The following is a 19,884-nucleotide window of genomic DNA, read 5'->3' on the forward strand; positions in this document are numbered from 1 at the left end:
GTTAGGTTTCATAAACGTTGCCAACATGCTCTTAGTTTAGAGGTGTTATCAGCTGGTTCAAGGAAAAGGGTGTGTGAAACTATTTATTATCAATGAAGAGTCTTTGTCTCTGGAAAGACAAAGTTGGCTGGATAATAAAATGTGATATTATTAAATAGGATAATAAATATGTTATTAAAATAGGACAACTCCAAAATCTGTGTTGACAGACAATGTTTAAAACATATATTGTTATTTATTTATTTGTTTGATTGTTTTGTATTTTTGACAGTAGAGCAGGAAATGTAGAGGGAGACAGCTAGAAGGGGCATAGACAGAGGGTGGCCGAGACAGGGCTCCAACCCACATCACCAGGGGGGCATATAGAGGTATATCTGACAGTGTGTGTACAGTACTCAGGCATTAAGACTGAGGCTAGTCCTGAAAGCACACTTTGTCCTGGGAGGGAGTGGTGTGATAGAGGTGAGCTGTAACCTGCAGTCTACTGGCTCCTGAATGGCTCACAAGAATAGCCATTGTTCAAACAGAACCCTCTGGCGTTGCTAAATACGATGTCGTTGAATGATTTTTGTCTTGCCCTGTCTCTCTTCCTAGGTAAGAGCAGCTAAATCCAGTCTCTGCCATGGATACTAACGCTGGGGAAGGGGAGGGATCAGGAGAAGAGCTTACAGGTAGAACACACCTGTTTTCTTACTTTTTAAAGGATTGACATGCATAAACCAATGTAAACAGACATACGTAGCTAGCAAATCATTCATTAACAATACACCATTCATACATACACATTGCATTATGCAATGCAAACAGGAATGAACTTCACAGCAAGTCTCTTGTCTGACTCTGCAAACAAAACCAAGTGTAGGACAGTAACTTTGTGGTGGTTTCAGGGAGGAAGAAGTCTCGGTTCAAGCAGCTGAAGAGTCGTCTGTTTGGCCGTCTGAAGTGGAAGGAGACCGAAGGACTGATAAAGCAGAGCCAGTCCGCAAGTGATGTCACTGCTGATGTCATAGCTCCGGGGGTCGACGACTCAGAGGATGACTGTCTGTAAGCGTCTGACCTCTTTCACTCACTGGAAATAGTACCATATCAAGTTTATAAGTAGCATGCTCACTGGGAAATATGTAGTAAACATCAGAGGTGTAGTCCAGGGTATACGCTGGTATACGGCGTATACCTACTTATTTTTCAGTCAGCATTGCGTATACCCAGTGGTGTAGTGGAGGGTATACGCAGGTATACGCAGTATGCCCACTTATTTTTCAGTGGGCATTTCGTACACTCACTTCTTAATCCCCACTGATGTGTATCAAAGTAGTGTGGTGGAGGTATACGCCATCTCAATTAATAAGGCTGATGGAACTGATCAGAATGTTTAGCTTAAAATGTTGACAAACTATTATTTCTCCACATTTTACGCGCAGCAATGTGCACACGGCGGAAGGCCTACGCGTGAACGTTCTAACACGCGATTGCGGAATAAACACCGTTCTAAAAATGCGCACCGCACATACGAGTGGTTTCATGGACAGAGATGGAAATATCCGTTAGAAATGTAGAAAGAGGTGGGATTTAAAGATGCAACAACTGTAATGTGTTGCTAATATGACTATGCCTTTGGCTGCTAGACAATGAAAGAAAGTTGAACAGGAGAACGCATAATGAGTATGTCTTTATAAAAATAATTGCCTCCACGTTTCTATGGTGGGATTTTGGCTATAGGCTACTACTTTGAAGCTAGGTAAGACATGCATCACATAATGAAGTAAAACGTTCAGGTGTCAAATAATTAAGGAACAGGAAAAATATAGCACTGCTAATGATAGGTCTAACTGTCTTCTGGTAGATGGAAAGGCTTTCCCAAAAATCTCCTTTATTAAATGTTAACTAGCTACAAAGTAGCCTATGCCTACCTGTCAGAATGATATGATGATTATTTGTATCAATCTAGTGTCCTTTTTTTTTTTGCGTACTCCATCTCATTTGCAACAGAAACACCACTAACCAAACAAAAGTGCCTGCACACTTGAATTAAAGGACAACTACACTCAAAAATCAAAATGTCTTCAAAAGTGGTCTCCTGATGTTGTTCAAGCATTGTTATGGACTTAGAATATACAATTGTGATTTTCTTCTGTAAAAAAAACTGTGAGAGCAAAAACCTGAAAAAATGGGGGAAAATCTGAAACCTTTGAATTTCTGACTCATTCAGAGTGTATGTCACTGTTTTTCATAGAACTTTTCACACAGGGCGCCTTTCCTTCGCCGGGCGGGCCATTTGGACATTTCTTGGCAAAATTAGAGTATACCCACTTCTCCAGGCAAAATTAGAGTATACCCACTTCTCCAGGCAAAATTAGAGTATACCCACTTCTCCAGGCACCACTACACCACTGGTAAACATGTTTGTGACCTGTGTCACTTACAGGGGCGGTCCGAAGACACTGGGGTCCAGAGCTCTGTCACATGACAGCATCTTCCTGGCTGACCAATCACAGAGCTCCTCTGAACCGACAAGGATTCTGTCTCAGGAGAACGTACATGGCAGGATACGAGAACTGCAGGTGAGTCTGTAGGTGGGAGGGTCCTTGTAGTCTAAAATACTGTTGTGATTGGTCCAGGAGTGTGCTCATCACACATGGACTGTTTCTGATTGGGCAGCTGAAGCTGCAGCAGCAGAACATGCGTCTGGGCCCTCCCCCCTTGCTGATCCCTGGGAAGAGACTGGAAGATTCCGGAGCCACCTCTGAGGATGATGGTTTGCCCCAGAGCCCTCCAGATATTGTGTTCCATGACAGAACAGCACAGGGGCCTTCCTACAAGGTGATTGGGGCTGATCACATGCACTGCACACACATAGATACAATTTATCTAACTTGTATTTAACCAGGACAGTCTCATTGAGATAACATCTATTTTTTAGAGAACAAACCTTGTTGTAGTCAGGAGTGTCTATTGGTACATTTACAAACAAAACACAATGTAATCATCATTATCATCATCCTTCTTCATTACTCTTCCACCATCAGTGTGACTGACTGATTGACACTGTTCCCTCCATTCCATCCCCAGTTCCCTGACACTCACAGGCACCATAGCTCTCTGAGTTTAGCAGGGACAGGAAGTGAGGAAGAGGAGCAGGTGATGCAACTTCCTGTCTGTATTACACCACATCCCACATTAACATACTGATCATCCTAACAACCTTCACCGAAAACATGTTTGTTGGGTCCATTACAGTTGTTAATGTGCTTTTCTACTTTCTCCTCAGTGCCTCTCCCAGCCCTCGTCCCGTCCTCTCTCCCCGAATCCTGCTTCCCTCTGTGATCCGGAGCCCTCCCCTGCAGTGGACTTCACCAGCCCAGCCCAGTACACTCCCAGTCTGGACAGCTCTGCTGCCCGTCACCGCATGTCTGTCAAACCCAGGAACCAGAGGGCCAGCGCCAAGGGAAGGAAAGGTCCCCCGGTAAGATCTCACTGTATAATGTAACACCAAAACACCACATAGTGGGCACTGGGCAGCATTTCAATCTCTAATACTTCAATTACAGTGTAAATATAAGACCACGGTTTAAGGGGCTGTTTATCTTGTCTGTGTCATTACTAGAGAGCAAGCAGACCTTGCTCAGAGAGCCTGAGTGATCTGGACCCAGACCAGCCCCTGTCTGGGAGGGAGGAAGAGCAGGACGGAACGGAGGACGAGGACAGAGAGGAAGAGGAGGAGAGGGAGCGACCGTTCTCTTCATCTCCAGAAGACTCTGAGGAGAAGCCCTGGCAGTCAGTACCCCCTGGTGGTCAGAAAGTGGTATTACAGAGACAAAAGTCCTCCGAACCAGAGGGACGCGTCACCACCAACCCTCTCTACCTCCAGGATATATCATTAGTGGTAGACCTCTCCTCTGTTCCAGAGCCCATGACCAAGAACTACATCCTGGAGACCCCTAGCCAGTCCTCTTCCCCTTCAGCAGCAGTGGAGGAGCCACAGAAGCCCCAGGAACCTATCCGGATCAAACAACCCAGTACAGTCATCCATACACACCCAAGTCAAGACAAGAGAGACATCCAGGATAATTCAGACCAGGGAAGTCGGCCTGGTTCTACATCTGAAAAGACCCTCTCCATGCCTCTCAGTCCTGTGTATGGATCAGATAATGTCACTTCCACCACAAATCAACTGCCCTCAAAAGAGAAGCCAGAAGAGAATATGACCCCAGCCACCTCTAACAAAAGAGACAGGTTGAGCAGAAACACACAGGGTCTGAGCCTAGCAGACACCAGCAGCTCTACACACCACTCTGCTCGACCTACCCCTGCCCCTTGCGTTATAAAACAAACACAGAGACCTGCTTCTGAGAGAGAGGCAGTCAGAGAAACTACAGCAGTCCCACGGTCGGGCGTTAATGAAGAAACCTCCAAATTGGACCTGGTGCAGAGGACTACAGGGACACCTACTGGCCAAGAAGACACACTGCCTGGAGCAAACAGTTTCTCCACCTCCTCCTTGAGACAGCGTTCCAAGAGCGTCGCTGGCAGTGCCCACACAGGGACGAGAGACGAGGAGATGAATGGAGAAGGAAAGGGAGGGGAGGGTTTGGTGGCCAAGAACCCTGATCAGGGCTCTGTCCGTAGGCAAGGGGTAAAACCAGAGCAGGCCACATTTAAAGGCCTGGAGGAAAACCAATCACAACCCTCGCCTCAGGAGAGAAAAGTAAAAACAGAGGTAGAAGTAGTGGAGGAGACAGGACTGAAGGGAGGAGAGAAAAGGGATGGACAGAGCGAGAGAAAGGAGGAGAATGATCAGGAGCAGGGGAGGAGGAGTGCTTTCGGAGTGAAGCTGCGCACAACTTCTCAGTCTCTGAAGTATCGCTTGCAAAGGGACCAAGAATTCAGGGTTGAGAGTCATAGTGTGGAGGTCATCGCCATGACAACTGCAGAACCAGTCAAAGGTGAAATTGACACAAGTTCAAAGATCAGGGGTGACTTTGCAAATAAGGCTTTGAGGAAGGGCCCCTCACAAGTGTCAGACTGCCCCCCCTCGTCCACTGCCACCCCCCCATACACCCCTGACAGAAACAGACTCAAAGAGAACCAAGGTACGTATGTCCTCCAAAACGTCGTAGATGGTTCAGCGGAGAAGTTGAGCCTCGCGCTTCAACGCTCTGAGTTGTTGAGGAAATTGACCCACTATGCTGTTTACTTTCTGCATCTACGTCATATCGCTGAGTCTATATTTAATAACTATTACCTTGGACTATGCACTAACTAACTTTGCACTAACAAGGTGTTCTAGCTCACAAGTGTTCAGCTATGTCAGTCTACTGAAGGCCCTCTTCAATAGCATGTACTCACCTCTAGGCACTGTCTTGGTTCTATCCTTAGATGATGATGATACTGACCTGGTAGTAGATGCCTTTTTAAGCCCAGGTAACATATATCTACAAAACCACTTAACACTTCTCTAATGATAATACACCGGTAGTTACAGTATAATGAGCACTTCTGAATCAGAGTGGGCAATTTCCACTCCAATCAAAACTGGATCCAGATGTGTATAATTATATGTGCCCTCTGTAATTACCGGGACAGTGAAGTATTTTTTACTTCCTTTGGCTCTATAATCCAAAAGTTTGGATTTGAAATGATACAATGACTATGAGGTTAAAGTGCAGACTTTCAGCTTTAATTTGAGGGTATTTTCATCCATATCAGGTGAACCGTTTAAAACTTACAGCACTTTTTGTACATTGCCCCTCCATTTTAGGGGCGCAAAAGTATTGGGACTAATTCCCTTATATGTTTATTAAAGTAGTAAAAAGTTAAGTATTTGTTCCCATATTTCTAGCACGCAATGACTACATCAAGCTTGTGACTACAAACTTGTTGGATGCATTTGCTGTTTGTTTTGGTTGTATTTCAGATTATTTTGTGCCCAATAGAAATGAATGGTAAATAATGTACTGTGTCATTTTGGAGTCAGTTTTATTGTAAATAAGAAAATAATATGTTTCTAAACTTCTACATTAATGTGGATGCTACCATGATTACGGATAATCCTGAATGAATCGTGAATAATGATGAGTGAGAAAGTTACAGATGCACAAATATAATAGCCCCAAGACATGCCAACCTCTCAACATTACAATTTTTGTAAGTTTCTCACTCATCATTATTCACGATTCATTCAGGATTATCCATAATCATGGTAGCATCCACATGAATGTATAAGTGTTTAGAAACATTATATTCTTATTTTCAATAAAAGTGACTCCAAAATGACACAATATTTACCATTCAATTCTATTGGGCACAAAATAATCTGAAACACAACCAAAACAAACCGAAAATGTACAATTTTGTAACCACAAGCTTGATGTAGTCAATGCTGATAGTCTGCACTTCATAGTCATTGTTTGATTTTAAATCCAAACTTTTGAAGTATAGAGCCAAAAGAAGAATAAAGAAAATGCTTTACTGTCCCAATACTTACAGGGGCACTGTATAACACTGCTTCTAAAAAGATCTCTGTTTCACCTCAATCATAATATTGCCAATATCGAGCAAACCAAATTAACCACAATATAAATAAGGATGATCTGATGAAATCATGGATTCACAACTCCAGTCCTCAAACACCACAGTATCTTTTAAATACACTTTAAATAAAGTTGGATTTGATTTAAATAATGTCACCCATTGTTCCTCAGACAAAGGCCCATCATCCAGACCTGCTCTGAGAGGGGCTGAGACCCCTGGGTCTAATGGGTCAGCTGGATCAGAGCCTGTCTGGATGTCCATGGCCCGGGAGAAGACCAGGAGTCTCCAACAGCATCTCACTCCAGAGACAGAGCATGGGACAGGGGGGACAACAACGCCCCAGTACACCCCATCACCACGGCCAGCTCCAACCCCAGCCCCACAGCCTAGATTACAACCAACAGCTCAGCCATCAACACAACCTCCATTACAATCACAGCCAAGCACAAAAACAGCCTCACAAAAACAAACATCACCCCCAGTGGTACAACTACCCTCTCAACCAATACCAAGGACTAGACCAATCCTACGGGGATTGCAACTGACAGCTAAACTCAAAACATTACCTTCAGAACAGCCTAACACACAAACAGCATCACAACTAACACCACAAGGAACAGCTCAACAGCTGACACAACCGTCCTCCCAGCCTCACATGCCAACCAGACCAACTCTACGAGGAGCGTCTGAGAGATCCGCCACGTCTCTAAAGAGAGCCGAGAAGATGCCTGTGGAGAAATGGACAGACAGAGCACTCTCGACTGGGACTATGGTAAATATTTGACTTGTCAGTGCTTTGTGCCCCCACTAGGGACAGACGTTTTTCCTGGTCAGCTCACGTGGTGAGGAAAAACGACTGACTCAATCAGAGTAAGTCTTCATTTTGTAACTAAGATGTAATGTGGCCAGTTTAGTTAGTAATATGTCATCTCTGTATTTTATCTTAGGGGGAATCTGGCAATGGTCAAATTGAGATTCAAATCGCAAAGCCTGAGATATCTTCTTCATCACCCCCTACATCGTCATCATCATTGTCACACCGGGGCCAGCCAACCTGGATGGAACTTGCCAAGAGGAAATCTCTGGCCTGGAGTGACAAGACTATGGACTAAGAGAAATGCACGTCTGTGTGTGTGTGTGCGCTCGTGCATGTCTGTGTGTGTGTGAGGGAGGTAAGGGGGTTGCTAAAGAGAGTAAGAATAAGATAAAATAATGATTTGGTGCTGACTGTATAATTTGAACCTACTAGATTCAGAGTATGAGTTGAAAACCTCTTTCCCATTGCTGTGCCTTACTCTTCCAACCATGAAATAAAAAAACTAATTATATTTCACGTTGGCCAGACTGATGCTATACTCCTGCATATAACAACATTACATCCTCAACCAAGAGGTCTGGACCTTTATGGCACAGGAGGGAATACTCCTGTAACTTGTTGGTTACTGGTTCAAACTCTGCTTCAGTTTTTTCACTACTTTTGACATATCACTCCATGCTAGATCCCTTCTAGTTTTATATCTACTGTCTCAAAGTGTTGTCTGGAATAAAATATTGTCAATTGTATTCTGATTAGTTTTAATTGTGTGGGCTCAATTAACCATCAACAAGCTATTATCAACCACAATGGGGCCGCCTCATCAATTGGGCCGCCGTGGAAACGGTCAATAACTTCACATTTCTTGGCCTACACATCTCAGAGAAGCTGAAATGGTGTAACCACATGGACACCGTAGTGAAGAAGGCACGACAGCGACTCTTCAACTTCAGGATGCTGAAGAAATGTGTCCTGTCCCCGAGGGCCCTCAGAGTGTTCTACAGGAGCACCATCGAGATCATACTGTCAGGCTACATCCCAGCCTGGTACGGCAACTCTACCGCCGTGGACCGCAAAGCTGTTCAGAGGTGATACGTGCAACCGAACGCACCATTGGGTGCACACTGCCTGCCATACAGGACACCTAAACACTCTGAATCTGAATGACCTATGCATTCACTGCTTTTACGCGCATATTAATTATCTTACAAACTGTCCGTTTAATTTACCACACATGCAAAAATCCATATCCATACTTTTAGCTATGTCAGAGGGAGTGGTGATATTTTATGATAGATTTTACTACAACAAAGATCGTTTATTCCTTTTTGACTACAATTCCCAAGGTTCAATGTCGAAGCGCGTCTTAGTCACGTACCGGAAGTTTCTACGTGTTCAGTTGTCCGGAAGAGCTATTTTCACTGAGGAAGAGGAACTTTCTTCTAAAAATAGGAGGTTGAGCAGGTACGTTTATTCCAACATTCTTATCTCAGTTTGCAACTAAACCATGCATTCAGTTGTAGTCTTGGCTAACGTGCTACTAAGGCCAGCCAATTCCATGTCCATCAAGGGGTCTATGCCACAGACCTAACGACGTTAGCTAGCCATAAGCTAGCTAGCTACTTTGTTTAGTCTAACGTTTGTCTATTGACACTCGCTGGCACAAATTACTTTAGTTTAAACAATATTTTTGGCAGGGAAAACCACAAACTAGTTTGCCAGCTGACGTTAGCTTTCAAGAGTCATCTAGCTAGCTACTACTAGTCTGTTATCCTGACTTGTCAACAAAGATCTGAGCATTGTATATCACACTATCTGTCGTGACTGCTGGAGAGACATATCCGATAGGTAGCAAGATGTCTAAACATAACTACCACAGACAGGATGGACAAGGAGGTAATTTAGTAAACAATCGATGTGACTGTTGCAGTGACTTGATGTAATTGCATGGTAAAAGTTAATATTGTACAGGTTGTTGGATGTTGACATAAGCTGACAGTACTGTGTCACCAGGGGAGGCCTATGCGGGGAGACTGGACCTCCACTGTAAATCAAACTCTGTATATATAAATGGCTCTGATTTGGTCATCATGATGCTTCCTGTGTTTTCCAGCACTATGTTGCCGACCACCTCGCCGCAGAACGGAAGCCTGAGCGCCCGCGATGCGGCACGCCACACAGCGGGCGCCAAGCGCTACAAATACCTGAGGAGGCTGTTGCACTTCAAAGCCATGGATTTTGAGTTTGCCGTGTGGCAGATGCTCTACCTGTTCACCTCCCCACAGAGAGTCTACCGCAACTTCCACTACAGGAAGCAGACCAAGGACCAGTGGGCCAGAGACGACCCTGCCTTCCTGGTGTTACTCAGCATCTGGCTCTGTGGTCAGTATCTTGGGTCTTTTTCACAGCAGTCGATCTATAACAATCACCTGTCCTTTCTGAACAAGTGTGCTATGCGGGAACTGTGTAGCAATAGTTTGACCACTATAATCACTTTTTGCAATTTAGAGAAAGTATAAATATGCACAACCCCAACAAAAAGCAAAGCACCTTTAAAGCATCATATTAAAGCTTTGATTAAAAATGATAAAGCAGCAACAGAAATCATAAACCAACTCAAAATTGGATGCAATAAGGCTTTTTTGTATCGGATATAACCAGCAATCAAATAGGAATGAATGTATCATTTGGAGTATTCATGTCTGGTTATGGGGCCCTCTTTCCACTGACTTGGGCTCATCTCACGTGATTAAAACAGATCAGAGACATAAATAGAGTTTGTGATGAGCCTGTGCAGTCTCAAGGAAATTATTTGATGATCAGGCACTCCACATGCTCGGCACTGACACAAATGACTGATGATTGGCTGTAAGAAATTGATAGTAAGAATATTGTGGGAGCTGTTTTGTTAGACTTCAGTGAAGCTTTTGATGTCGTTGATCATAACGTATTGCTGAAAAAACGTGGGTGTTATGGATTTGCATCCTCTGCCTTATTATGGATTGAGAGTTACCTATCTAATAGAACAGAGGGTTTTCGTTAATGGAAGCCTCAGTTGAGTGTGGTGAACTGCAGGGCAGCCTTGAATAAAGCCTCTGTGTCTATGTACGCTGACGACTCAACAGTATACACGTCGGCTGCAACAGTAAAATAAATAACTGAGACACTTAACATAGAGCTCCAGTCAGTTTTAGAATGGGTAACTAGCAATAGGCTGGTGCAAAATATCTCAAACTAAAAGCTCAACGCTAAACCTCATTTAGATCTATTATTAAATAATGTGGCTATTGAGCAAGTTGAGGAGACTAAACGGATGGGTGTAACCCTAGATAGCAAGCTGTCATGGTCAAAACATATAGACTCAATGGTTGCTAAAATGGGAAGAGGTCTGTCCATGATAGGGTGCTGCTCTGCCTTCTTGACGTCTCAGTCGACCTACAGGCCCTAGTTATGCCACACCTGGACTGCCCAGCTGTGTGGTCATGTACGGCAAAGAAGGACATAGGTAAATTTCAGTTGGTCCAGAACAAAGCAGCACGTATCGCACTTAGATGTACACGGAGGGAAAGTGTCAGTAACATGCATGTAAGTCTCCCCTGGCTCAAAGTTAAGGAGAGATTGACTGCATCACTATTGGTCTTTGTGCGAGGTATTGATGTGTTGAAGGTACCGAACTGTCTGTTCAAGCAGTTGTCACACAGTTTGGACACTCATGGGTCGACAGATCTCCCACAAGGTCAAAAACAGGGACTTGAACCAGCGATCCATGATCCCCCCCACAGATAAATAAAATAATTCCATTCCCCACCCCCAAGCCCCCCGTCCCCAATGCACCAACAACCAACAAAATGAACAAAAGACAAAGACAAAGGAAAACAACAATGCAAAAAACAAAAGACATCAAGGACAACAAGAATCATAACAGCAAGGCCAACTGAATATGTCTGAGTGCATGTATGGAAGTATTTACGTGTGTGTGTGTCCATGTATGTGCACGTGTGCATTTGAATGAGTGTGTGTGTATATGCATGTGTGCAAACACCTGCACGGCATCAGCCTCAGGCAAACAGGCATTAGCTGTAACAACACTGCCCCTCAGTGTCATTCAAACATATTTTTTGTTATGTTTTATTTGTACTTTTATCTTTGAATGTCTTTCTATCCCCCGCCCAGCAACTCCACTCCCACTTGTCTCCAATTCCACATCCCACCCCTCAGCTCATCCCATCTATCTCTGCTGGTCACCCTACGCCCCATATATCTTTCAACTATGCTGTGATGTTTAACATACAATTTCAATCTATCTAATCGAATATAATCCACAGATTGCGAGTTCAAGATAAATACTTTTACTAAGAGTATTAGTATATTAGTAATTGACTGACCCGGTCTCTCCAGATCTATTTCTAGGGTTAATTTTAGATCAATGTTATGCATTTTCAGCAATTCCTGAACCTGAGACCAGGCTACCTGAGGGCAATACCAGAATAAATGGTCTATTGATTCTGTATCCTCACAACAAAATCTGCAGAGCTTCGATGATTGTATTCCCAAAATATTCAACATTTTGTTGGTGGCAAGAATTCTATATAATAATTTTAGCTGAAAAGCACAAAGTCTTGAATCTTGCGTCGTTTTATATATCAACTCATACCATGGAATCGGTACATCAAAAATCTCTTCCCAACTATTTTGCAATCTACATGGCACAGCTGTCAACATCCTGGTCCTCAAATGAAACTAGTATACTTTCCTATTTATGCTATGTTTATTCCTCTGCCAGTTTTGATCCTTTATATTTGGCAGACAGACCAGTTCCCTACCTCCTCCCACTGCCTCCTGCCTCCTCCAGTTTTGGGGTAATGCTGTAATCAATTGGTTGTAATCTTGGATTGAGCAGACCTTCCCATACAATTCTGATAACTCCATGAAAGACAGAACTCTACCATTCAAATGTACAATATAATTTAAAAACAAAATACCAGTTTCAAACATATTTCCCATAAATACAGGTATTTTATCAACCAGCACATTTGAGTTCAGCCATAATATTTGTTGTAATATTTGTTCTATCTTTTCAGACCTAGATATTGTGTGTATGTACTGATATGTGGGCTATGTGTGACGTTTTAAATGTATTTCAGTCCTTGACTAATAATAATATAATAATATGCCATTTAGCAGACGCTTTTATCCAAAGCGACTTACAGTCATAATGTTCTGTACCATGTATTATATCATGTTTCATGTGGACCCCAGGAAGAGTAGCTGCTACTTTTGCAGCGGCTAATGGGGATCCTAATAAATACCAAATATATTACAAATTGCAATATTATAATCTTTATGCTTTTTGAATTTAAAGTACAATAGTCAAACTGTTTCCCTGTGGCTGCGGTTGACACCTGTCTCTCGTCCTCGGGTGTAGTGTCCACGGTGGGCTTTGGGTTGGTGCTGGACATGGGCTTCGTGGAGACTCTGAAGCTGCTGCTGTGGGTGGTGTTCATAGACTGCATCGGAGTGGGCCTGCTCATCTCCACACTCATGTGGTGAGTAGAGATGTACAGATCTGAAAGAACTAGATGGGTGTAAGATATATGGAATAGCTGGAAGCCTATAGGAAGGAGCCACAGCATCATATTGTGTGTGTGCCTATCTGGTCCCTTCAGATAGAGGCTAGAGGTTGTCTTTGGGACGTGCAAATGTTTAACTTCTATCAGTTTTGAAACGCTAGTCCTTCCCCATGCTCTTCTAAAGGGCCTTTCCTGTCTGTCCTGTATCCGCAGGTTCATCACCAATAAGTACCTGCTGAAGCCCCCCAGTAAGGACTATGATGTGGAGTGGGGCTACGCATTCGATGTGCATCTCAATGCCTTCTACCCCTTGCTTGTCATCCTGCACTTCCTCCAGCTCTTCTTTATGAACCGTGAGTGCAAACTTATTACACATTTATAACATGTTATAAGAGGTGTTATTTGTCACATGTTGTAACAGTGTCTGATCTCTGCTCTGTTTGTTTCAGATATCGTAGTGATAAACTCAGACTGGTTCCTGGGGTACTTTGTAGGGAACAGTCTGTGGCTGATAGCCATCGGCTACTATCTATACATTACATTCCTGGGATACAATGGTGAGGCCCCCATTACGTTTTATTCACCTTTAAATGGATAGTTCACTGGGGGATGAAACTATCAGACCCTCTAACAATGGTTACATCTACCAACTCCATATTTACTCCAGTTCCTCTCCCTCTCTGTCTCTCCTCAGCACTGCCCCACCTGCAGAACACAGTGGTTCTGCTCTACCCCTTCGCCCTGCTAGGTCTCCTCTACATCCTCTCTCTCTCTCTGGGATGGAACTTCACCAAGGGCCTCTGCTGGTTCTACAAGTACCGTGTCCAGTAGACACCCTGGAGTCAGGACCAGAGCCCGGACCAGAGCCCACAGACAGACTGACAGAGTCAGTGGTGGCTATGAGGACTCGTGGACAATGCTTTCATTTTGGAATGTGATTGGATGGGGGTGTTGCACTTTTGTATACTATGTAAATAATACTTTGGTTGTGAGATACACAAATCGTGGATTGTTTCTAAGATTATATCTCGGTTTGTTTTCTTTTTTTAAATATGACATAATGAAAATCTTGTTTATTGAAGAGAAATAGAAGTAATGGAAAGTGGTGAATTTGTATTTCAATCGGACTAAGGGACGTTTCTCTGAGTGTACATTGCCGAGCACTTTCAATAAATAAGTTTTACTTTATCCCTTTGTCATTAACAGGAAAGAAATGCAATCTAAAAAAAGTAACTGATAGCCTGGTAACATTACTCATGGACAATTGCTGCTGACCTCATGTAATATAGTAAGACAATATCAGAAAAGAAACATTGTAGAATATATATTTCCTGTTAAAGTAAAATGATTGGTGATTCAGAACATAATGGCAAGTCAAAACAGACACTGGAGACATATCCACCACCTCAAACTGTCTTCCTCTTATCAGGATCTCTCTGTACAAAAAACAAATTACGAAAGAGGAGTGGAATTCTGTAGCCCCACCCCAATAATGATTAAAAAACAATTGAAAGCAATATGGGACAGTGGCCTAGGTGGGGTTCCCAACCCAGTGCTTGTTACTTCAGGGAGTCCATCAACAGCCCCTTGAAGCTCTCCAGGTCCACCGTCCTCATGATGACGACCTGGTGCTCCTTCTCCAGGACTCCCAGCTTGTCCAGGACCATCATGCCCCGGGTGTAGGTCCCCTGAAGCTCCACGGTAACCGCCACCGGCTCAGACACCCACACGAAACCGTCATCGATGGCCGCTGCCATGGCGTACGAGTCGCACGACACAAAGCCCGGTCCGGCCGTCATCTCCCTCTGGAAGCGAGCGCAGGAGGCCACGGTGTCCATGGTGTGTTTGAAGACGCTCTTCATGAAGCGGGCCTTGTCTGTGTCCTGGGCCAGCCACTTGTCACAGAACGACTGCAGGGTGGTGATTAGAGACGGATGGGACAAGTGGGTTTGGAGAAAATACTAATCAATTTACTCTGACAGAATGTATGTAAAATCTTTGTAAAAAGACTGCAAGAGATATTTCGATAATAATGAATTGTATAAGTGAGCCAGTGGTTGCATCTCAATAATTGAAAGAGGCCTCCTCTCCTTGTCTCATTTCCTCCATCTGCTCGGATGTGAGAGAACTGGACCAGTGCTTACAATAAAGCCTGGTAGTGTATGTGCCTTTATGTAGTCTGTATACATTGTATTCAGAAAGCATTCAGACACCTTGACCTTTTCCACATATTGTTACGTTACAGCCTTATTCTAAAATTGATAATAGTTTTTTCATCCCCCATCAATCTACACACAATACCCCATAATGACAAAGCAAAAACAGGTTTTTAGAAACTAATCTATTAAAAATAAGAACCTGAAATATTACACTTACATAGGTATTCAGACCCTTTACTCAGTACTTTGTTGAAGCACCTTTGGCAGAAATTATAGCCATGAGTCTTCTTGGGTATGACAATACAAGCTTGGCACACCTGTATTTGGGGAGTTTCTCCCATTCTTCTCTGCAGATCCTCTCAAGCTCTGTCAGGTTAGATGGGGGAGCATTTCAGGTCTCTCCAGAGATGTTAGATTGGGTTCATGTCCGGGCTCTGGCTGGGCCACTGAAGGACATTCAGAGACTTGTCCCGAAGCCACTCCTGCGTTGTCTTGGCTGTGTGCTTAGGGTTGTTGTCGCCCCAGTGTGAGGTCCTGAGCGCTCTGGAGCAGCTTTTCATCAAGGATCTCTCTGTACTTTGCTCTGTTCATCTTTGTCTCGATCCTGACTAGTTTCCCAGTCCCTGCCGCTGAAAAACATCGCCACAGCATGATGCTGCCACCACCATGCTTCACTGTAGGGATGGTGCCAGGTTTCCTCCAGAAGTGACGCTTGGCATTCAGGCCAAAGAGTTCAATCTTGGTTTAATCAGACCAGAGAATCTTGTTTCTCATGGTCTGAGAGTCTTTAGGTGCCTTTTGGCAAACTCCAAGCGGGCTGTCATGTGCCTTTTACTGAGGAGTGGCTTCCGTCTGGCCAGTCTACCACCAATGCCTGATTGGTGGAGTGCTGCAGAGATGGTTGTCCTTCTGGAAGGTTCTCCCATCTCCACAGAGGAACTCTAGAGCTCCGTCAGAGTGACCATCGGGTTCTTGGTCACCTCCCTGACTAAGGCCCTTCTCCCCCGATTGCTCAGTTTGGCCAGCTCTAGGAAGAGTCTTGGTGGTTCCAAACTTCTTCCATTTAAGAATGTGTTCTTGGGGACCTTCAATGCTGTAGACATTTTTGGGTACCCTTCCCCAGATCTGTGCCTCGACACAATCCTGTCTCGGAGCTCTACAGACAATTCCTACGACCTTATGGCTTGGTTTTTACTCTGACATGCACTGTCAACTGTGGGACCTTATATAGACAGGTGTGTGCCTTTCCAAATCCCGTCCAATCAATTGAATTTACTACAGGTGGAAAGCAATCAAGTTGTAGAAACATCTCAAGGATGATCAATGGAAACAGGATGCAGCTGAGATCAATTTCGAGTCTCATAGCAAAGGGTCTGAATACTTATGTAAATAAGTAATAAGAATAATACATTTGCTAACATTTCTAAAAACCTGTTTTCGCTTTGTCATTATGGGGTATTGTGTGCAGATTGGTGAGGATTTTTATTTATTTAATTCATTTTAGAATAACACTAACGTAACATAATGTGGAAAAAGTCAAGGGGTCTGAATAATTTCATAAGGCACTGTAGGTAGATGACCAGAACCTGTGGTCTTACCCATGGTAGCTTGTTCTCACAGCAGAACTCCCAGGTAGCGATGTAGGTTGGACAGAAGAAGCGGTTCAGGACAATGTAAGCAGCCTCCGGATCGGCAGCAAAGTTGAACTCTGCACACATGGTGGTGTTCCCCCTAGCTGCAAACACATAACAATACCCAAGAAACAAACATGTTATTATTAGGTCATTATCATACATAACATCCTACCATGCCATTTCTCTTTAAATATCCTACCAGGTTCAAATCAAATTAAAAAATGTTTTGCCACATGCGCCAAATACAACAGGTGTAGACATTACAGTGAAATGCTTACTTACTAGCCCTTAACCAACAATGCAGTTGTTTTTTTAAAGAAAAAAGTACAATAAAAAAAAGTGTTAATTGACTGTATGACAAAGTATGTTGATAACAAGTCACTAGGCCTATGTAAATTGCATTATATACATAAAGCCCTTACAGTCAGTGTTGCCTCCCATAATGAAGAGGCCTTTGAGTTTCTGAGGGAGGGTGGGGTCAATCTTCACTGCAAGGGCCAGGTTGGTCAACGGGGCTGTGGCTACCAGGCACACCTAGACAGAGAAACAACACTGAGTCAATCCAGACAACTACAAAGAAGGAAAAATACCCTTGGGGCTTGGAAAAAATACCCTTAACGCCTTGTCCGCAAGGCGGTAGACCTTGTTTGGATTCGAAGCCCCAATGCAAACACATTGCTCATAGATCTAGGGGTGCTAGGGGTTGGTTTTAGCCTAGGAACCTAACCCTTTTGTTACCGACCTCTCCAGGGTTCTCATTGACCAGCCTGATGATGGCTTCCACAGCTCCTTCTGTCTGCAGCAGCTCCAAGCCCGGGGCGTCTGGGTCAGGGGCGTCCCCCAGCCCATCCTGCCCGTGGAAGGTGCCTGAAGACAGGAGGTGGCCCATCAGAGGCTCCGCAGCTCCACCGAACACTGGGATCTAACACAACACAGCAGATATAATACACACTGAAATTAGCCTATAATAGAGCTTAAGCTTACCACCAAAATGGTATGATTGTTACAAATCAATCGTTATTTTAATTAAGTAACAAGAAGGGAGCATTCTTTCCACCAGGCCTACCTCAAGTCGCTGGCAGACCTTGAGAACGCGCAGTGTATTCCTGCAGGAGTTTTCCAGGGAGGTGTTGCCGCTTACGCAGGTGATCCCCAGGACCTCCACGTTGGGGGCTGCGAGAGCCATCATGATGGCCTGAGCATCATCCAGCCCTGTGTCCACGTCAAGCACCAGCTTCTTCTCCGACCTCCTTGGATCCTTGAAAGCTTAGAGGTGCATTCAATGACATATTAGCAGTAACATTATCTGGACATTACACTCCAAAATCAAAGTTTTTCAACATTTCTTTACCCGGAAGATTGTGCTTGACGATAGTCTGACTGTCGTTGCTGAGGTGTCTTCTTTGAAAGACTAAAGCACGGGTGCTACACCTTGTCATGCACCTTTATATCGGAATGCATGGAGAAGACACACAGTATATGAATTTAATCATAAATTATAATCGGGCTGAGTATAGCTGCCGTAAAGAATATCTGATATTGGCTATATGGAAGCCCCATTTGTAACCCTGCAGGCTATTATTTTTTATTTTGGAACTAGATTCTCGATCATGCCAGGTTTGCATTTGCGTTTTTTTTAATTGACCAGGCTAAAGTTCTGTGGTTGTGTTACACGAAACCCATGGATAAATGTCCTGCGCATGTAGGTGGTAACCAGAGTTTGCCGGCCTGTCGTAGGTCAAAAGGTTGGTAAACTGTCAACTGTAACCTGTTATTACCACGCTGATTACCGCTGGAATTCACGTGTAAGCTCGCGAGACTTCCGGATAGTTGTATGAGGTTAGGTAAAGTTAAAAAATAAAATAAATAAATAAATAAAAGCACCACTACACCGCTGTATGTGAGGGTGTAACGTCCCCAATGTTGTGGCAACGTAATGGCAATGCTACCTCCTTAACATAATAGCACGTATTATGTCAGAAATACTAACCAGATCCAGGCCGCCTTTTTCTTGCCTGTTCTCTTAGCTTTGTATCAGTGTCCATCACCATTCGAATCCCTTTGATCACCTCGTGTTTCTTTCTCTCACATTTTGGAGGACAGTTCAATGTTGCTGCAATGTTGTGAATGTCCTTCGGTAGGATGACCTTTCCAGTTACTTTGGTGAGCTCTTCTATCACCAATCTTTTGTTGCCATCGTACTTTGCCAGCAATTCTGAACACTTGGCACGTTCAGCCGGACATAGTTGTCTCCTCTTGGGGTAGTGCTTGAATGTAGCCTGTGCAAGAACATATTCATTTAAATAAATGTGTGAACAACCATCAACCAGTAATTGTTATTATGTGACAGTCCTACTGTAGTTTATCATAACAGTAACACTATAACATGCATCATGGTATTGCCATCTGGAATTGAACCCATTATGTTGACCACTCACCTCACTGACTTCATGGTTGTGTATTTTGACCATTTCCTTCACAACTAATCTCTCTCCATCCTCTGTAGTTTTGACTTTGATTAACGCTGGGCATCCAACCCTGCAGGTACTGTAGAGACAATGAGCCTACTTTAACATAGGTTCGAACAATGTAAAATGAAATACATTCTAAATAAAAACTTTTTTTAGAGAAAAAAAACTCTTACCGCCCCCACTACAAAAAAATATGCTATCTTGTCCTTGAAACATTACATTGAAATACTCTTATTATGGCGGCCAGTGGCTGCAAAACAGCGCCCCCTGTCAGCAGATCTAGCAGATATGTAGGCTACATGACCATGGATACAAGCAAAAAAAGTAATCTAGAAATGGAAGTTAGCTACCTCGTTTTCGGACGCACTCCTTTAGAATGTGATAAGAAATTTCTGCCACCGTGTATACAAGTCAGATGTATGTTCACATACTTCAACTCAGGATTGTAATAGTGCCTTGGATTTAATCGTTTGACTTTTTCAATTGTTCTTGCGTCACGGCGGTAAAACTGTACAAAATTCTCATTTTCGAATGCGATAACCGCATTATTAAAGTCTGTATAATTTGAGTATGTCGACCCAACATCAAGAGAAGCCATTCCTCTTCGAGAAACAAAGACGTCCTTTCACGGAACCGCAGCCACTACAATCGAGTTCTTCTTCTTCCCCGTTTTTGTTCGTTCTTTAGTGTGCAAAACAGATGTTG

At 43.6% G+C, this 19,884-nt stretch overlaps 3 protein-coding genes across 3 annotated transcripts; 2 read left to right on the forward strand and 1 right to left on the reverse strand.

The window, feature by feature from the left end:
* Nucleotides 1-622: 622 nt before the first annotated feature.
* On the forward strand, nt 623-8,093 carry LOC311109615 (uncharacterized protein; the record flags this gene model as incomplete). Its single annotated transcript, XM_084152544.1, has 10 exons — nt 623-671; nt 888-1,044; nt 2,426-2,561; nt 2,659-2,820; nt 3,070-3,138; nt 3,269-3,463; nt 3,605-5,090; nt 5,377-5,421; nt 6,702-7,303; nt 7,479-8,093. The coding sequence occupies 10 exons, from the start codon at nt 623-625 to the stop codon at nt 7,641-7,643; spliced, it is 3,066 nt and encodes a 1,021-aa protein (XP_084008670.1). The 3' UTR covers nt 7,644-8,093.
* Nucleotides 8,094-8,770: 677 nt separating this feature from the next.
* Nucleotides 8,771-14,103, forward strand: LOC311109918 (protein unc-50 homolog). Its single transcript, XM_084152934.1, has 6 exons — nt 8,771-8,809; nt 9,459-9,727; nt 12,771-12,891; nt 13,129-13,268; nt 13,365-13,472; nt 13,610-14,103. Exons 2-6 carry the CDS (start codon nt 9,463-9,465, stop codon nt 13,744-13,746), a joined length of 771 nt encoding a protein of 256 aa, XP_084009060.1. The 5' UTR covers nt 8,771-8,809; nt 9,459-9,462; the 3' UTR covers nt 13,747-14,103.
* A 121-nt stretch (nt 14,104-14,224) lies between these two features.
* On the reverse strand, nt 14,225-19,857 carry LOC311109916 (inosine-uridine preferring nucleoside hydrolase-like). Its single transcript, XM_084152932.1, has 8 exons — nt 19,530-19,857; nt 19,147-19,255; nt 18,699-18,987; nt 17,775-17,974; nt 17,451-17,630; nt 17,131-17,242; nt 16,673-16,809; nt 14,225-14,825 (listed from the first exon to the last, which is right to left on the reverse strand). The coding sequence occupies exons 1-8, from the start codon at nt 19,775-19,777 to the stop codon at nt 14,475-14,477; spliced, it is 1,626 nt and encodes a 541-aa protein (XP_084009058.1). The 5' UTR covers nt 19,778-19,857; the 3' UTR covers nt 14,225-14,474.
* Between the last annotated feature and the right edge of the window lie 27 nt (nt 19,858-19,884).

Source organism: Coregonus lavaretus, assembly GCF_964263955.1.
Source record: "Coregonus lavaretus genome assembly, chromosome: 35".
NCBI classification, from domain to species: Eukaryota; Metazoa; Chordata; class Actinopteri; order Salmoniformes; family Salmonidae; genus Coregonus; species Coregonus lavaretus.

Coding starts and splice junctions, on each gene's coding strand:
- LOC311109918 (XM_084152934.1), top strand. CDS start 9,463: ATGTTGCCGACCACCTCGCCGCAGAACGGAAGCCTGAGCGCCCGCGAT. Junction 9,728..12,770: donor ACTCAGCATCTGGCTCTGTG/GTCAGTATCTTG, acceptor CCTCGGGTGTAG/TGTCCACGGTGGGCTTTGGG. Junction 12,892..13,128: donor CTCATCTCCACACTCATGTG/GTGAGTAGAGAT, acceptor CTGTATCCGCAG/GTTCATCACCAATAAGTACC.
- LOC311109916 (XM_084152932.1), bottom strand. CDS start 19,777: ATGGCTTCTCTTGATGTTGGGTCGACATACTCAAATTATACAGACTTT. Junction 19,256..19,529: donor GGAGTGCGTCCGAAAACGAG/GTAGCTAACTTC, acceptor TTGTCTCTACAG/TACCTGCAGGGTTGGATGCC. Junction 17,243..17,450: donor TCAATGAGAACCCTGGAGAG/GTCGGTAACAAA, acceptor TTCTCTGTCTAG/GTGTGCCTGGTAGCCACAGC.